General features: G+C 36.1%; 1 protein-coding gene across 1 annotated transcript in view; it reads left to right on the top strand.

Moving 5' to 3' along the window:
- Window positions 1-19,162, top strand: part of LOC309977500 (A disintegrin and metallopeptidase domain 3-like) — a gene marked incomplete at both ends in the record, with an annotated part of 119,142 nt that overhangs the window by 92,537 nt on the left and 7,443 nt on the right. The window contains 4 exons of the mRNA XM_082863615.1: window positions 966-1,080; window positions 10,138-10,303; window positions 12,815-12,877; window positions 16,799-16,922. Of these exons, the coding sequence (XP_082719741.1) occupies window positions 966-1,080; window positions 10,138-10,303; window positions 12,815-12,877; window positions 16,799-16,922 (468 nt within the window). The remainder of the gene's footprint in view (window positions 1-965; window positions 1,081-10,137; window positions 10,304-12,814; window positions 12,878-16,798; window positions 16,923-19,162) is intronic.

Genomic DNA, 19,162 nt, shown 5'->3' with positions numbered 1-19,162 from the left:
CAGACTAGTTTCTCTGTCTTTTGAATCTCTTCAAACATGCTAAATCCATTGTTAACTTGCATTTCTTCAGTAATTACTTATACAATCCTTAAGTATGTATGGTCACATTTTCCATTTGTATTTCTATTTGTCCATCCATTGTGAAATTATCTACCAGGTTATAGAAATTTTGTAAACTTTGTAAGTTTCTCCAAGCATGTCTTTGGCTTTAACTGTGTGGCTAGTGTCTCCTGCCATACTGATGCTTCCTATTTTATATAGTAATCCAGGAGAAAAGTGACCTGTGTGTCTTTTAAAAATTTTTTCTTTCCCAGATCACTTACATGTTCTATTATTTACAGTTTCTTTTCTGTTTCTTTCCGCTCTTATTTAATTTTAATTAATTTCTTGTTAAGTTTTTCACAAACCTATTTCTAGATTCTCTATAATGTTTCTGGCCCTTCTTTCAGTTCACCCACCAGATCACATTTATAGATATTTTCTAGCCTTCCTATTTCTGGCCAAATAAATTTTGCTATCTATGTCTGATTAAGAATACTTCTCCCTTTTATTTTTCCCCATTTTTTTTTTTTTGGTAAAAATTGGCTCTTATCATGGCTAATTTTTTTGAACTAGCACAATTCATAGTATATTTAAACTCCCACTATTTTATAATTTCTAGCTTCATAATTCCTATGCCTTTCTAGAATAAGACATTTCAGTTGTATCAGAATATTATATACTTTTATTTAAAAGTACAAGAGATAAATAAGAGACAATCTATGGGACATTTGAAAAGATATTGCATGAACATATTATATTAATTTTTAACTTAAGAATTGCTTTCCACATTAATATAAAAAACTACCTATAATATACTAAATTATAGTACTTTAATAATTTACATTGACTAAAAATAGCAAATAATGTGTTTAATTTCTATCTTATACATCAAACGCACTTTTAAAATTTGGTTTTGGCTTTAGGTTTGCAATACTCTCCATAACTGTCACTGTGATGCTGGATACGCCCCTCCACAATGTGAACCAATGCCTTCATCACCAGGAGCAAGTATCAATGCCGGGTTTTGGCTTACGTCAGGTTAGTATCCAGATCACGGTACTCCAACATAGCCGTCTGCACCTAGAGGAACAGTATACACCTCCACGGTCTGTGTGGCTGTTGAGCACCTAGCATGTGGGTAGTGCAACCAAGGAACTAAAGTTTCCATCTTATTTCACTTTATTTAATATAAATTTAAATAGTCACTTGTGATTAGTAGCTACTAAATTAGGCAGTGCAGCTCTAGATCATATTGTCAATCAAAATTTTGTATACGGTTTAAATTCAAACCTAGACATGAACACTTTAACAGATCTTCTCTTAATTTTAACAATGGTTTCCAGAACTTTTCTATTTGTACAACAGAGTTTTCTAGATAGGTATAGTTAAATGATAGAATAGGTGATAGTTTTATTATGTAGTCTGTATATTCCAAGGATGTTAACTGTTGTGATGTGCTAGTTCACAGCAGAGTTGCCTCTTTCAAGTTTTAACTCTACTACTGAAAGGTAAAAATAATAAAGTCTTCCACATCCAAAGTATATGGATAGTAGATGGCACAAAACTTTTTTTAATTTATTTGGTGAACATTCGTGAACAACTGTAGCATGTTTGATTTTTCTAAACTTCACAATGTGAAACTCTCAGAACACTGTAATTCCATTAAGGTCTTTCCATCATTTGTGCTTCTGTTTTGTGCCTCTGTTTTTATTTATTTTATTTATGTATATGTTGTAAACCTGACAATAGAGCATTGTATTTGCCTTAAAATAGCCAATGAAATGTTAAAGAATTTTAATGTAAATATTTACATTTATCCCAACCTATTTACCATTTTCTATGGCTTTTCAATTCCTCCAGCACATTCAAATTTCTGTGTGGGTTCATTTCCTTTCAACCTGTAAAACTCTCTTTTGTATTTCTTTTTGTGTGTACCTTGTAGTGATCAATTGTCTCAGCTTTTGTCTTTAAAATGTTTTCATAATGTCTTAATTTGTGAACGGTATTTTCACTAGAAGTAGAATTGCTTCTTTCAGCAATTTAAAGATGTAATCCCATTGTATCCTGGCTTCCGTTTTGTGATGAGAATGCAGCTGTCATTCTTATTATTCATCCCAATAATATAATGCTTCTTTCAATCCTTGTCTGAGTTGCAGACTTACTTTATATCTTTGATTTTCCATAGTGGTTTACCAAGATGTGTATTTCTTTGAATTTATCTTGCTTGGTTTGGCGAGATTCTTGAATATATAGGTTCGTGTATTTCTGGAAATTCTGAAAAAATTATTAGTCGTTGTCTCTTTTTTAATATTTATTTTTTATTAAGAATATTTTGCTTTTTAAAAAATGTTCACACAGTAGCCTTCACTCTGTGGTATATAGTTCTGTGAGTATTGAAAAATGTATGTATTCCGTTCCAACCACCACAGTCATGATGCACAACAGGTCCATCGCCTCAGATCCTCCCTCTGGCTGCTGCCCTTTGTATTCATCTCCCACTGCCAGTTCCTTGCAACCAGTGACCTGGTCTCTGTCACTATAGATTTGCCTTTTCCAGAATGTTCTGAACAGCATACATGCATTTGAGATTCATTCTCATTGGCATATGTTTTAATAGTTCACTCTTTATTACTGTTAAGTAGCTTCCTATTGAAAAGATGAACTATATAGTTTGTTTATCCATTCACACATTGTAGGGTATTTGGGTCATTTCTAGATTTTGGCAATTTTGAATGACGCTGCTGTAAACGTGCACATAGGCTTTCATCTGTATTTAAGTTCTCACTTTTTGATGAGTAAATACCTAGGCACTTTTGTCTATATGTAAGTTCTCACTATAATACCTATAAGTGAGATAGCTGGATCGTTTACTCAGTGTATTTTTTTTAATGAGTGTATTTTTAATTTTTTAAGAAACAGCCAAACTATTTTCCAAAGTGGCTTTACCATTTTCCTTCCCTCCATTCATCTGTGAGAGTCCCAGTTACTCTGCACAGATGATCCACACTTCACAAGCATTTGGTATTGTCGTTTTTGTTGGTTTTGTTTGATTTTTTTTTTTGGCAGCTTTAGGTGTGTAATGATATCCCACTGTTATTTTTAGTTAGCTTATTATGTTGAAATAATTATACACTCATGAAGAGCTGCAAAAAAATTTAGAGGGCAGTCTTACGAATACTTTACTCAGCTTCAGTCAATGTTAACATGTTTCAGTACTACAGTAGAATAGCAAAACCAGGGAATGGACATTGATGAAATACACAGACCTTATTCACATTTCACCAGTATACATACACTTATCTGTGTATACGTGTGTGTATGCATTCACAGGTGCATATATTTAGTTCTATGCAGTTTCACCACATGTTCAAGTTTGGGTACCCACCATCACAATCAAGATATAGAACTGCATCATCACTACATGGCCCCTGATATTGTTACTCCTTTATATAGCTACACTGATTCCCTGATATTGTTACTCCTTTATATAGCTACACTCATTCCCTCTTTCCCCTTCCCGAACTTTTGGCAACCACTAAACTGCTCTTCATCTTTCTAATTATGTTATTTCATGAATGTCACATAAATGGAACCATGTAGTTTGTATCTTTTTGAGGTTGTCTTTTCCTCTCACTTCATTCCTTTGTATTGATGACTAGCATTCCTTTGTATGTCTGTAGCATATTTTGTTTAATTATTCACCCATTGAAGGACATTGTGTGGATGGCAAGTTTTAGTTATTATGAATAGATCTGCAATGAAAATTTGTGTGGAAGATTCTACATGAAGATAAATGTTTAATTCTCTGGGAGGCATGGCCGAGAGTGAAATTGCTGTGTCTATGGTAAGCCATTTATAATTTTTAAATCAACTGCCAAGCTTTTTGCAGAGTGGCTATATACTGTTTGACATCCCCACCAGTGATAAATGAATGGGTTTTTTGCAGCCTTGCCAACATTTGAAGATACCACTATTTTTTTTTTTTTGCCATTCTATTGGTGTGTTTTAATATCTCATTGTGCTTTTAATTTGTACTTCCCTAATGGATAATGATAATTGAATATCTTTAATGTGTTTATTTGGCACCTGCATATCCACTTCAGTGAAAAGTCTGTTCATATCTTTTTCCCATTTGCTAATTGTATTGTTTATTAAATGTTGAGTTTTCACACAAACATCTATTTTGTGGGATTTGTGATTTGAACATATTCTCTCCAAGTGTTTTTTTCTCAGACCAAAAGGTTTTTTTTTCCAATTCTTATTTTGATAAGCTCTTCTTTTTTTCCTTTTTGGATCTATGCTTCTGGTGTCAAGTATATGAATTCTTTGTCAGTCTTAAGTCTTGAAATTTTTTGCTATGATATCTGTAAAAGGTATAGTTTTATGTTTTATATTTAAGTCCATGATCCATTTTGATTACTTTTTATAAAGGGTAGGAGATTAATTTTCCGATTTATGGGTGTCAAATTGTTCTAGCACAATTCTTTGAAAAAGCTGTCTGTTGTCCACTGTGTTGATTTTGCATCTTTGTTAAAAATTAATTGGACAGGGCTTCCCTGGTGGCACAGTGGTTGAGAGTCCGCCTGCCGATGCAGGGGACACAGGTTCGTGCCCCGGTCTGGGAAGATCCCACATGCTGCGGAGTGGCTTGGCCCGTGAACCATGGCCGCTGAGCCTACGCGCCTGCGTACCAAAAAAAAAAAAAAAATTAATTGGACATTTTTGTGTTGATGTATTTCTCAGATCTCTATTCTGTTCCATTGATCTATGTGTCATTCCCTCCACCAATACTACGCTGTTTTGACTATTGTAGTTATAGGGTAATCTTGAACAGCAGGAAAAGTGAGTCTTCCCATTTCATTCTTCTTTTTCAAAATGGTTTTGGCTATTTTAAGGTTTCTCTTTTCCATATACATTAAGCTTGTCTATGTTTACAAAAAAATTTTGCCGTGATTTTGATGCAAATTGTGTTAAACGTATGGATCAATTTAGGAAGTTTCACATTTTTATTATTTACTATTGAATCTTCCAGTGTATGAACACAGTATTTCTTTCCACTTATATGTCTTCTTTAATTTCCTTCATCATAATTTTGTAATTTTCACCAGATACTGTACATTTTATTATTTCATATTTGTTATATCACTTTCTTTAGAGCTACTGTAAATAATGTTGTACTATAATAGAACATATTTTAATTTTATAAACACCAATTAAAATGATTAATCAATGTTTATCACTCCTACATCATCTAACTCCTTTCAATCAACTTTGCATGTATATTTGTCCACTTGTGAATCATATCAAGTAAATGTTCATGCCTAAATGTAATAAAAGGTGAAAAGATACTATCCTAGACCTTCTTTACAATACAGAATGTTCTAGGTATTTGTGACAAAATATTACATGCTGAAATATGATTAACTGGATGAGAATATCATATTTCCTTTCTGTTACTAGAAATATTCTGTTCATTCATTGATTCTTCAGTTGGAGGAAAATTATGATAGCATCGTCCACTCTGATGACTTGTAGTATGAGATTTCATTTGGATGATCAATATCAACACCACCATTATAAAGTTTAAAAACAAGAGCCCTGGAGGGGCTCTTTTGTACCTTCCTGAAAGTTGATGTATTACTTGGGCAACAAAATTAGAAAACTGAAATTTGCCAATGGAAAAAATAGGGAGTCCAGAAATAAACTCTCACATATGCAGTCTAATGATTTTCAGTTAGGATGCCATGACCACTCAAGGGGAGAAAGGATGGTCTTTTCAACAAATAATTTTGGGATAACTGGATATCAATATGCAAAAGAATGAAGTTGGACCCTTACTTACACCTTAAAAAAAAATTAACTCCAAATGAATCAAGGATTTAAATGTCAAGAGCTAAAACTATAAAATCCTTAGAAGAAAACAAACGGGGCAATATTCATAACATTAGATTTAGAAATGATTTATTGAATATGACACTGAAAGCACAGGCAACAGAAGAAAAAAGTAGATAAATTAGAATTTTATAATTAAAAACTGTTGTGCATCAAAGGACACTACTGATAAAGGAAAAAGCTAACCCACAGAATAAAAGAAAATGTTCACAAATCATATATCTGATGAAAATTAATATGTAGAATATGTAAAATATTCCTACAACTCAGCTACAAAGAAACATAAAATCCCATTAAAAATGGCAAAAGACCTGAATAGACATTTCTTCAAAAAAGATACATAGATGGACAATAAGCACATGCGAAGTTGCTCAACGTCACTAATTGTGAGGGAATTGCAGGTCGAAACTCCAACTAGACACTAATCCAAACCTATTGGGATGGCTATTATTTAAAAATTTCAGAAGATACCAAGTTCTGATGAGAATGTGGAGAAATTGGAACTCCTGTGCACTGCTGGTGGAAATGTAGAAGTGCTGCAGCCCGTGTGGAAAATGGTATGGTGGTTCCTCATAAAATTAAACATAGAATTACCATATTATCCTGAATTTACACATCTAGGTATATACCCCAAAGCACTGAAAGCATGGACTCACAGATATTTGGACACCCATGTTCTTAGCAGCGTTATTCACAATAGCCGAAAGGTGAAAACACTCAAACGTCCATCAACAGTATACCCATATGGTGGTATATACATACAATGGAAAATTATTTAGCTTTAAAAAGGAATGAAATTCTGACACATGGTACAATATGGATGGAACTTGACAACCTTATGCTAACTAAAATGAGCCAGTCACAAGAGGACAAGTATTGGATGATTGTGCTTTTATGAGGTACCTACAGTAGTCAATTCATTAGGGACAAAGTAGAAAGGTAGTTGCCTGGGGCTGGAGGAAGGGGGACTGGTAAATCGATGTTTAAAGGATTGAGTTTCAGTTTGGGAGGATGAAAACGTTCTAGAGTTTGATGGTAATAATAGATGCACAAAGATGTGAATGTACTTAATGCCATTGACTGTACACTCAAAAATATTTAAAGTAATAAATTTCATGTGTTGAGTGTTTTACCACAGTAAAGCAAAATTGTCAGGCAAAAATTCCATTTTATGACATCACCAAAAATAATACAAAGTTTAGATATAATTTTATGGAAAGAAGTGTAATATATACACTGAAAGCTAAAACTACATTATTGAAAGAATGATCTACATAAATGTAAAGACATCTCCTGTTAAAGTATTGGAAGACTCAATATTGTTATTACTCCAGATACTCTCAAAATTGATCTACAAATTCAACACAATCCTTAACAAACCCAAGCTGTCTCTTTTGCAGAAACTGAAAAGTTGATCTTAAAGTGTTACAGAAATTCAAGCAACACAGAATAGTAAAAACAATCTTGAAAACATAGTTTTCAAGAAAACTTGAAACTGAAAACACAATTCCACAGCATATTACAAAGCTAAATAATCAAGACAGTGTACTACTGTCCCGAGAATAAGGATAGATCTTTAGTTCAATAGAAGAGAGAGTCCAGAAATAAAGCTTCATGCTAACAGTCATGGATTTTTGACAAAGATGTCAAAACAATTCAAAGGACAAAGGATGGTCTTCTAAAACAATGGTGTTGGGACAAGTAGATATCCACATGCAAACGAAGTTAGATTACTGCATCACAAGGTTCACAAAAATTAACTGAAATTGGATCATAGATCTAAATGTAAGAGCTAAGGTTATAAAACACTCAGAACACATATTAGTAAATCTTTGTGACCTTGGCATAGGTTGTGTTATCGAAGACACCAAAGCACAAGTGAAGAAAGAAACAATAGACTGATTGAATTTCATCAAAATTGATAACTTTTGTGCTGCAAATGATAACAACCAAGACAGTGAAGGACAAACTACAGAGTGGGAGAATATATTTGTAAATATTATATCTCATAGGGGACTTGTATCCAGAATATATAAAGAACACTTACAAGTCCATAATAAAAAGACAAATAACCCAATTAAAAATGGGAAGGGATTTAGGGACTTCACTGGTGGTGCAGTGCTTAAGAATCTGCCTGCCAGTGCAGGGGACATAGGTTTGAGCCCTGGTCCGGGAAGATCCCACATGCCGTGGAGCAACTAAGCCCGTGCGCCACAACTACTGAGCCTCCGCTCTAGAGCCCGTGAGCCACAACTACTGAAGCCTACGCGCCTAGAGCCTGTGCTCCACAACAAGAGAAGCAACTGCAATGAGAAGCCCACGCACCACAATGAAGAGTAACCCCCACTTGCCGCACCTAGAGAAAGCCCGTGTGCAGCAATGAAGACCCAATGCAGCCTAAATAAATAAATAAATAAATAAATAAATAAATAAATAAAGGGAAGGGATTTAAATAAACACACCTCCATAGAAGATATACCAATGGCCAAAAAGCCCATGAAAAGATGTTCAACATCTTAGGAAAATGCAAACCAAAACCACGAGATACTACTTCACACTCATTAGGATAGCTATTATGATAAAAAACACAGGCAACAAGTACTAGTGGGGATGTGGAGAAATTGGGATCTTCTTGGTGCTCTTTTTACCACTACTGCTCAAACTCTGGTATCTCTTTTCCACTCTCACCCCAGTAAGAGCTGCTGTCTAATTAGCTTCAGATTGTCTCATACTATGTATGTATACATACACATATATATTCCTTATCCTTCTGCCAAGGACACCTGCAAGGATCCCCTTAACAGTTTTGGAATCCTTAATTTCAGAGCAACTTTCTGTTCAATGCTGCACCCTTCAGGTTCCCACCATTTCTTCTGCTGTGAGCTCTGTCTTCTGCTCCATGGGAATGATGTACTTTGCTTAGGACTCCAATTCTCTGTTCTGAGATCAGCAAATTATCCATAGGTAGAATTGTATTTCCATAAAATCAACATCATGTTTTCTTTTCTTCAGATATTTTAGTTCTGTGTTTCCTGTTGACTTCCAGAAACCATTTCCTTCATGTCTTATCCTGTTTCATATTTTTATTATTTGACACATTTAATGGAAAAATTTCATCCTGCCCACAAGTAGAAGCTCCCAATCTTTCTTCCTTAGAGTAATGGATATCTCCCAGTTAATCTAACAGTGATCTCTTTAATCAGTCTTTGGAGTAATTAACCACATGAGAAGGAAGCTCCACTTGCAACATGATAATTTTAGTAAAGATGGATTAAAGGAGAATGGACCTTTTCTGATGGGTGAGGCCAGGAAAGGAGAGCTATAAAGTGTTGAGTTCTACCATAGCATGAGACTGCTGCATGTTTGATTAGTTTCAATATTTTTGCATATATTTGCTAATTTATTTCTTATAATACGTAAAACTTCCTAAATCACTTTAAGGAAAATTACTTCTAATCAACATATAATTGGACTGTGTGTGTGTTTCAACATCACGGATCCTTTTGTCTTTTTGAGGGGGCATTAAATTCATTTACACTTAATATCCTCAATAGTTGCTTTGGTGGTAATTCTGATTGCTTGATATAGTTTTTTGTATTTTAATTGTCTGGTTTATTTCTTTTGCTTAACTGGGCCAAGTTTCCATAGATTCAGTTTTCTAGTTTTATGTAATGTCTTTATAATGCCAAGAGGAATATCTATTTTTCTAATTAGTACAGCCAAAATTAAAACAATATCACTTTATACATCTATGATGTAAATTAACCTAGTCTACTATTGTTTTTTTTAAATTAGCCTCAGTTATATCAATAATTTTCCATAAATAATTTTAAAATAGTTCTTTTCTTTTTTTGCTCTATATTTAAAATGGAAGAACCTATTAAATGAAAATATCAATCTAATGTGTTCTAAGTAGCAGTTCATAGAAGGGAATATGATAGAATAAAATACATTAGAAAGTAGCACATAAATAAATATTAAATATACATACAAAGGTTAAAAATAAATTATATATATATATATTTGACAGAAATATATAATGCACTTTGGGGCATAGTCACAGAATATTGGAAAACACTTTTAAATTTAAGTTTATTAACTCTATGATTATATTATTTGAATTCCAAAGTTTTATAATTCAAATTATTAATATGCTTTGAATACCATTTTTGAAAAAGTTAAAAGGTACTCTTATGTTTTCAGGTAAAAGTACAGATATGTTGGTAAAACGACGTGGTGCTTCTCGAAAAAACGGCCTTGTGATCAGTTTTTACGTTTTCCTGCCTTTCCTCATTTTAATTCCCATCATTGCTCTCAAATGGAATAAAATGAAGATATTTTGGAACAGAGAGGGTACAGTAAGTGAAGGGTGAGTAAACTCATTATCTTTAATATTTAAAATGATTTAGGAGAAAATTCAAATATTATTCAGAATATTACAAGTAGGGACTCTTGGATGGATTGGGTAAATGTTCAGAAACATACCAAATTTTTTTCAGATTTCAGGCAGGTGGGTAAGTTTCATGTTTATATAGGCCCAGGAACAACTGAAGTAACTCAGTAAATCCTCAGTACCTTTCGAATAGCAAGCCATGTTGGCTGTAACTGCTTTAGAAGGTCTGTCTACTCCCAAGCAACCCTGTTTCCTTGCACTGACATTCACTTGTGCCAAGAAGATTAATAGAGACAGAACAGCATAGAATAAAGAAGGCGAAGATTAATAGAGACAGGGAAGCATAGAATATGAGGAATGTGAAGATTAATAGAGAGAGGGCAGCATAGAATGAGGAAGGTGAAGATTAATAGAGACAGGGAAGTATAGAATACGGGGAAACTGAGGAAATATAAGATGGCAAAGAATGAGGGAGAGAACACACATAGGATACTGCCCATTTTACACATAATCAGTATCACTCATGTGTTTCTAAAATTAGAATTAAGGCACTTGAGCAGCTTTTCCGTTTTTTTTTTTTTTGTTTTTCTTGTTTTTTTTTTTTTTTTGTAGAGCAGAGCTTGATTAGGTCTTTTTTTTAATGAGGTATAATTAACATATGACATATTAGTTTCATGTTTATGTCATAATGCTTTGATATTTGTATATATTGCAAAATGATCACCACAATGAGTCTAGTTAATATTTGTCACCATACATAGTTAATAAAAATTTGGTTTTCTCCTGATGAGGACTTTCAAGATCTACTCTTTTAGCAAGTTTCAAGAGTGTAATTCCTTATTTTAACTATAGTCGCCATGCTGTACATTATATCCCCATGACTTATTTTTTTTTACAACTGGAAGTTTGTACCTTTTGACCCTCTTATCCATTTTGCTCACCGCCCCCTCATCCCATTTTTCTGGCAACCACCAATCTGTTCTCTGTATCTATGAGGGTGTTTTTTTTGTAGATTCCTCATGTAAGTGGGATCACACTTTGTCTTTCTCTGTCTGACTTACTTCACTTTCATACTGCTTTTTTCCTTACTGTAACAACAATACAAGCCACAATTTGCTTAGTGAATATTTAGGAAAATGAGAATGCAGAAGCAAGGGTAAGGAGGTGGATCTCGTTTCTTCATTGTAAAGGAAATCATTTTTGTTTCTCATTTGTGTAGCCAGAGACAAAATAATGATATAAAATTTCAATCAACACCTCTACTTCCCAAGTTAGTTAATCTTATTTATGAACAAGTTAGCAGCGACCAGGTAATTCAGGGTAGTCTTCTGCATGATTCATCAATCATTCAGCTGTTATAAACTGACTTAATTGAATGATATCTGGCATGTCTTCCTGTGCTCTTACTTAAGACATCTTGGACAAATCTGAATAGTTGCAAGAACTCGACCTGACTTTGGGAAGAGATGCTAGAGTAAGGTACCGCTGATCATAAAGAACAAAGTCTGCTCGTGACAGCCTAAATTTTAGAGCAGCAGTAGATGGTTTCAGGGCTGCAAGGGCAAGAAATGATGTAGAGCTGAAACACAAAAGGGTGGTAATGAACTGGATGGTTATGAGCTAGGCCGTTGTCTCCATCACCCAAAGCCTTTACGGTTGACATCATCTCTTCTTGTCCATGTCCATTCTCTCCAAGATGACTGCTCTGCTTACACATGGCCCAGAGTACCTATCTCAACTCTTTCTAGTTTCATTTTCAAGTAAAAATCCCAGTAATCTGCCAAAACCAGTGCCTGTTAGTTCATTTTCTCAAGAGACAGAAGGAAATAACTGTGCAGGTGTATCTCATTTCAGCCAATGTTCTGTCTGGATTTATAATCCTGAGTTAGGTGTTCAAACCTGATTTTATCATCTGTGAACAAAGAATTGTAGCCATTTAGTGGGAACCTTTACACCATGACATTCCTCTTCAACAGGAGCTGAGTGTGTATAGGATCCAAAGAACAAATGGAGGCTGTATAAATACCATAAAGTGTAACTAAGCATAGCTAACAGAGAGGCCTCATTAAGGACCTCATTAACAGAAGTGAAATAATAACTATTCACGTAGGTATTTGACAGAAATCATATAACTGAAGTTATGATAGTTTAAGAATTTACATGTAAATTATCTATTTAACTTGGGAGAAGCATTATCATAGATATTTTAATATTTCATCCAGTCTTCCATGTAGACAAAATAGAGAAAAATAATAGATGGATTTTTAGTTTGAAATTTTAAAAATGCTTAACATATTTAAAAGTTAGGCTAACCTTAGAAAAAAAACGAGCACTACAATATATGATCCCTGAGTGGCATATAGGAAGCAAAGTGGATATTGGTACATATTAATTGAGTAATTAGGACAAATCTACTTTTCTTACTTTTCTTGACTTTAAGATTACAGTGTTTCCTAACCTTAAAAATAATTCTGTTTCTTTAAACAGGTCTCTATCAGAAGACAGCGGTAGGAACAGTAACAGCAACAGTAACCAGTCTTACAATGAAAGGTGAAGTAAAAGAATCAAACTATTGACAAAATGATATAATTCATTAAATACTTAAAACAATATTTTTAACAGTACCTCAGTATAAGGAAGATATTATTCCCGTATTTCATCATTTTGATTTCTATTTGTTGCTATCATATACTAAAACAAAGACTAAAACAAACCATTTGATGTTAATTTTATTTTATACTTATCTAGAAATTAATTTTATTTTATACTTATCTAGAAATATTTAATGTTAACTCACATTAGCCACAGATTTATTAACCAATATCTTTGTAAAAAGAAATGACTTCAAAGGGATTTTTAATATTTTCTTAAAATATTTATGTGCAATCATGCATTTGATTGGTAGATTTAACGTTCTAACTAAGAGGTTTACACAGGTTGTCTCCCAACACTTGTATTTATTCCTCACTAACAATAACTCCCGGGTTATTGTTCTCCTTATTTTATTTCTTTTAAACTTTTTCATTTTGTATTGGAGTATAGCCAATTAACAATGTTGTGATAGTTTCAGGTGCACAACAAAGCAACTCAGCCATACATATACATGTATCCATTCTCCCCTAAGCTCTCCTCCCATCCAGGCTGCCACAGAACACTGTGTTCTCCTTATTTTAGAAATAAGGAAACAGACATAAAAAATGTAAATAATTCCGCACATGTATAGAATTTTAGTGAGTTTTTTGAGTTTGAGTTTGAGAACCAGACACTAAGGTTGAAGCTCTTAAGAACTCTGCAATTTTGCCACGTATTTTCTGATACAAGACTGGTGATGGGGAATGGAATTTACACTTATTGAGGACCTAGAGGATGCCAGGCAAATGCTAAATGCACTCACCCTCCAAGGCAGAAGAACAATTCTTTACTGTCAGTTAGGATAAAGGAGGCTTCTGTATATGTCGTTCAAATTTCTAACTCATGTGTAAAGAAATCGTGATATTTGACATATTAGACTTATCCCTGGAAGTAAAGGAAAACAATCAAAAACTCATCTAAGTGTGAGATCCCGAGATCATCTCTTTACTTACCTGCCACATCTGACTTTGATGGAGAAAAAAGTCAGTGGGTCTCTGTTTCCTTATCAGCCACCAAGCAAATCATTTATGACTCCTGTCCTCAATGTAAAGTAGTCTTATTTCTGCCTAGACCACCCTCTCCCTCTTCTTTGATCACTTTACTAAAGGCCCGCATCTTAGGTGAAGATTCTGGCCCTCGGCTGTCTTCTTCTCATGTCCTCCGTCATAGTTCCTTCACCATGCTGGGTGTCTTCACCTGAACTTCTCACCTCCACACAACTTCAGTCATTTTCTCCTAGAGCGGTACAGTGAGCACGCGTCTCCGCGGCCTTCTCCAAGTCTTAAGTCGTAAATTCAATATCTTGCTTTCTTTTACACTTTTTTCTATTTTTCACAGTCATCTCCTGCCAGCAGTACTTTATGGTTATATTAAGGTCTTGCCTCAAGAATTGGACACATTCGTCCGATAAACATATTTTGTAAGTTGGTACTGAAGGGTGATTCTTTATGGGGAAGATGAGAGAAGTGGGGCTAACTGGGCAGTTGACACTGAAGGAGGAACTGGGTGGCAACTTTAAATGTGGCTGACTGAGTAGGCCCTAGGGAACAAGTGACGTGTCAGCAAGGAATTGGAAGAGGTGCAAATAATGACCCAGTTTAGATATTTGAAAGGAGTCACCTGACATCACCGTCAGCTCACAGAAGGCTTCTATCTAAATGCAAAGGGTACAGTACAGCAAGAGAGGGTGCAGGCAAGCACTGTGGGTCAGAGAGACGCCTCAGGCACAAGGTCTCAAGGTTCCTTATTTTAAATTTTAAAAAGCCCATCATAAATCCCACTGCCCTTATCTCAGAAAAAAGTGAAACCAGATATTCAGGCTTTCCCACAGGTAAAGAGAGAGCTTTACCGTTCCAGCTGTAAACCAAGTCTGTCTTAGACAGGCATAGAGCTGGCAGAGCAGCCCATGCATATACCTGGGCAGGAGCTTTTCAAGCACGTGAATGATACAATGGAAAAATAAATGTCAGGACTAATCCAGGAGAGAAGGGATGTTACCTCAGACCAGGGATAGTAAAGATGGTCTTAGGAATAAATTTTGAAGGTGAACCAACAGAATGAATTGAGAGTTTGGCTGTAGAGTGTAAGAAGAAGTGCTTAAATGATGTTCATTGCTATACAGCAGGAAGATAGCTAGGCTACCATGTAAAGCCAGACCTCTCTGTGTCTAAATTTGTGCTCTTAATATAGTTAAAAATTTATTTTAAAATGTATGGATGTTGAAAGAGAAAATCTGTATAGGTAACCATGAGCCAGGACCAGTGTCTTCTGATATGCCACGATTAAAAGGTTACATTTCCTCATAGATGAATGGAACATAGTTGAAGTATTTTTGACGTGGTAAGGGAGGGATTTAGCAAGATATGGTGTGCTTTTTACAAAATTCACAGGGATAAATTAGGAGAAAATTCAGTCAGATTCAGTCAGAACTAGAGACTAGTGAAATGGAATGCACAGGAAAAGTGTGATGAGGACAGGATTCGTTAAGACGGAAAGAACAACACAGTTTTCAGAGACCTAACGGGTAGACTTGGTTGAAGTGGTGACTGGATAGATGTATTTGGGTTAGAATAAAAGAGAACTGCAAAGACGAACATTTCTGACACAGTGGATAATGACAGCTTTTACTAATGGCGTGTTATACAGCAGCTGAGAACCAGCTTGGTTTTGGAGCCATGAAGCGGAGGGGAGTAAAGAAGGAGTTTGTTCTGAACATGTGTGTGTGGGACACCTGTTGGAAATGCACAGAGGACTGTTGGGAGTTCTCCTCCTCTGTAGATAAAAATAGAGAAAAGAGCAATTATTTCCTTCTTCACATATTGTATTGCTCTTTTTCTCTCTGTTTCCTTGTTCATGACTTTCTTTGACCCATGTGAAACATAGAGTCCGTGTAAATGAGACATATATAAATAGCAGTTTATAGCATTTCCTTTTAATGTGGCTATCACAAATGTTTCTGGAAAAAATCAAACCAAAGAAACAAAAAGACTTGGGTTTACAGATTCTGTAGAGCACAGGTATAGACTGTGACAGTATCAACTGTCTTACATTAATTAATTGATATACCTGTAGCTTTGTAGTAAAATTAGACAGCTTTTATTAACCATTAAAAATGTAGCATTTCTTTTTTCTGTATTTCTTTTAGAATGGTAACTAAACAATACTGTCAAAAGCCATAATTTGGAGAAAAGATATTGCCAGGAAACACACCATTAACTGGGCTGGTTCAAGAATTAAAAAAATCTGCTTTTCTCTCCTTTTGTGATGGCGTAAAGCTTTCAATTTCAAAAACAAAAGTAAATCCTGTGAGTGAAAGTATGTCGCGTTGTGTCGATTCATTCTGTTCTCGAACCCCAGTTTGTGTGCCTGATGCACACCGAGGCCAAACAAAGGGAAACGTCAGTGTTTGGAGCAGATTAAGGTTTATTGCAAGGACCAGCCAAGGAGAACGGACAGCTCATGCTCAAAAATGCCAACCCCCTGATGGCTCTTGGGGAACAGTGTTTACAGGCAAAATTTGGGGCAAGGGCTGCAGGGTATGGAACCTTCCCCTGATTGGTTGGTGGTGAGGTAACAGGGCGCTGTTCCAGGAATCTCAGTCATCAGCCTTTCCTGCCAGTGTGGGTCCACACGCTTGTGCTCAGCCTCAAGTGACTTCCTGCATCTGGCTTGAGGGGGCCCTAGTTCCTGTTGAAGAGCTCAGACATACGCGTCAGACAGTTCTGCACATCCCCGAGGAGGAACGGCACCAGGCCCCATGCTGCACTGTCGTTTCTTCCTGCCTTCCCTCACTTCCCTGATTAGTAACTGTTTGAATACGCCCTTTGGAACTCGGGGAAGGTCTAGGAAGCTGAAAGCCTTTTTTCCGACAAACTGGAAGCTGGGGACTCGGAAAGCCTTTTGTGCCCAGGAGGACCCACAGGGGGCCTTCTACGGCCATGATCCTCTAGTAGGAAATAAGCAGGTTGGCCTCTTTTGAACCTGCGAGGCTGTTGCATCCCAAAGGAAAACATTCCATTGTGCACTCCTGCCACCGACTGCCCTCAGATATCCATGGCCCTGCTAATCGCTCCCATCTCAAGAGAGGACACCTAGAATCTGCACCTCTGCGATAGTTCGTGATTCTCATCCCCTACCCATTCCAAGCTTCGGGATATTGAGAGGAAGGGTTGCTAGACAAGGTCAGCCCCAGAGCCTTCAGAGAGTCATTAGCATCCATTCTATCTTCAAGGAATTGCTCACACTGAGTTCCTGGTCATAGATAACTGTCCTGTCTCCAAGTGTTACTTCCCTGCCCTCGTGGAAATTGAGCTCTAGAATATATCTTTCTGTGTCCTTTGAAGGAACCCAGACTTGCTGCTCTTTCCTGACTGAAGCTGAGCTTTTCTGGGTGGCAGTTTCTTGCTTCAGTGCCCCCTCTCTTCATCTCCCTCTTCCTGAGATGGGTGCACTTCTGCACACCTCAAAGCATTATTTGTGAGTTAGAGATCCATCAGCCTATCTGGAGTCTAATTAGGACCTACAGAATTTCCATCCATATAAATGAAGGTGCTCCTGGGTCAGGGGTGGGAGCATCTCATCACAAAGACCAAGAGTTTCTTTCTCCAAATGAGAAAATGATGAATGGATACACAAGATGTGGTCCGTCCATACAATGGGATAGTATTCAGCCACAAAAAGGAAGCACTGATATTGCTACAACGTGGATGAACCTTGAAACCGTTATGCTAAGTGACTAAAGCCAGTCACAAAAACCACGTATTCTGCATCTGTATGAAACATCCAGAACATGGACATCTAGAGAGACTAAGATTAGTGGTGGTTTACTGCTGAAAGTGGGGGTGGGGATTGAAAAGCTGGGGTGGGTGATGGTAATAACTAAAGGGTAGAGGACTTGTTTTTGAGATGAGGGAACTGAAATTGACTGTGGTAATGGTTGCACATATCTGTGAATACACTAAAAACCCTACAATCATTCACCTGTGTGCTTTAAGTGGGTGAACTCTGTGGTAAAAATAATACACATTGGGATGATTCTACCATAACTTTCCCTCATCCCCTTTGCCACTAACTTATTTGGGGCCATTATGATCACTGTCCTGCCTTATTTAATCATAATTTCTCAGGATCAGTTTCCCAGGAGTACTACCACCTAGCAGGTCCAAGTTTTAGACCTGAGCAGAGTTTATTTTTGCAACTATTGGTATAACACATCCTTGCTGTGGAGTGTACTGGGATAAAGGAAGGTGTGGGTGAGTGGCAGGCAGAAGTTGAGTTAGGTTTTGAGCGTGAGTAGGTTAAGATATTTGTCAGAAAATTCAAAGACAAGTACATGTTCTGTCTTCTGCAGTGGTGTCACTTTTCCCCTCTGAGTTTGTCTTGCTGGCCTCCTCATTTCTAAATCTTCCTTTTTACGGTTCTAACAGTAACTGTTAACAAGATACACTAAGGTTCCATTTCAACGTTTTCTTCCCTTTCCTCAACAGATTATAATCTAACATTGTAAGAATAGGCACACAGTTGAAGAATTGTGCTTTTTATTGTCTCATGCAGAATTGAGTCCAATATCCTTTTTTTTTTAATTGAGGTAACATTGGTTTTTAACATTGTATAAGTTGCATGTGTACCACATTTTTCAACTTCTTTCAGTGTGCCCACCACCAAATTTTTAGTTTCCATCCCCCACCCTTCTTCCCTTCTGCTTACCATTACTCTGTTCTCTCCTATGTGTTTGTTCTGCTTTGGTTTGGTTTCTTAATTTATTTTTTTCCGCATATGAGTGAAATCATACAGTATTTGTCTTTCTCCACCTGACTTATTTCATTTAGCATGATACCATCAAGGTGCAACCATATTGTCACAAATGGCAAGATTTCATCTTTTTTTCGCCTCCTATTCCATTGTGTTTACATACCGCATCTTTATCCATTCATCTGTCAGTTGTCACTTAGGTTGTTTCCTTATCTGGGCTATTATAGATAATTCTGCAATGAACATAGGGGTGCATATATCTTTTTGAATTAATGTTTTCAGTTTCTTTGGATAAATACCCAGAAGCAGAACAGCTGGATCACGCGGTAGTTCCATTCTTAATTTTTTGAGGAATCTCTATACTAGTTTTCATAGTGGCTACGAGTTAAATTCCTCCAAATAGTGTATGAGGGCTCCCTTTTCTCCACACCCTCTACAACACTTGTTACTTCT

This window comes from Leucopleurus acutus (assembly GCF_964270905.1).
Source record: "Leucopleurus acutus genome assembly, chromosome: 21".
NCBI lineage: Eukaryota > Metazoa > Chordata > Mammalia > Artiodactyla > Delphinidae > Leucopleurus > Leucopleurus acutus.
This window is presented reverse-complemented; position numbering and strand designations above follow the sequence as displayed.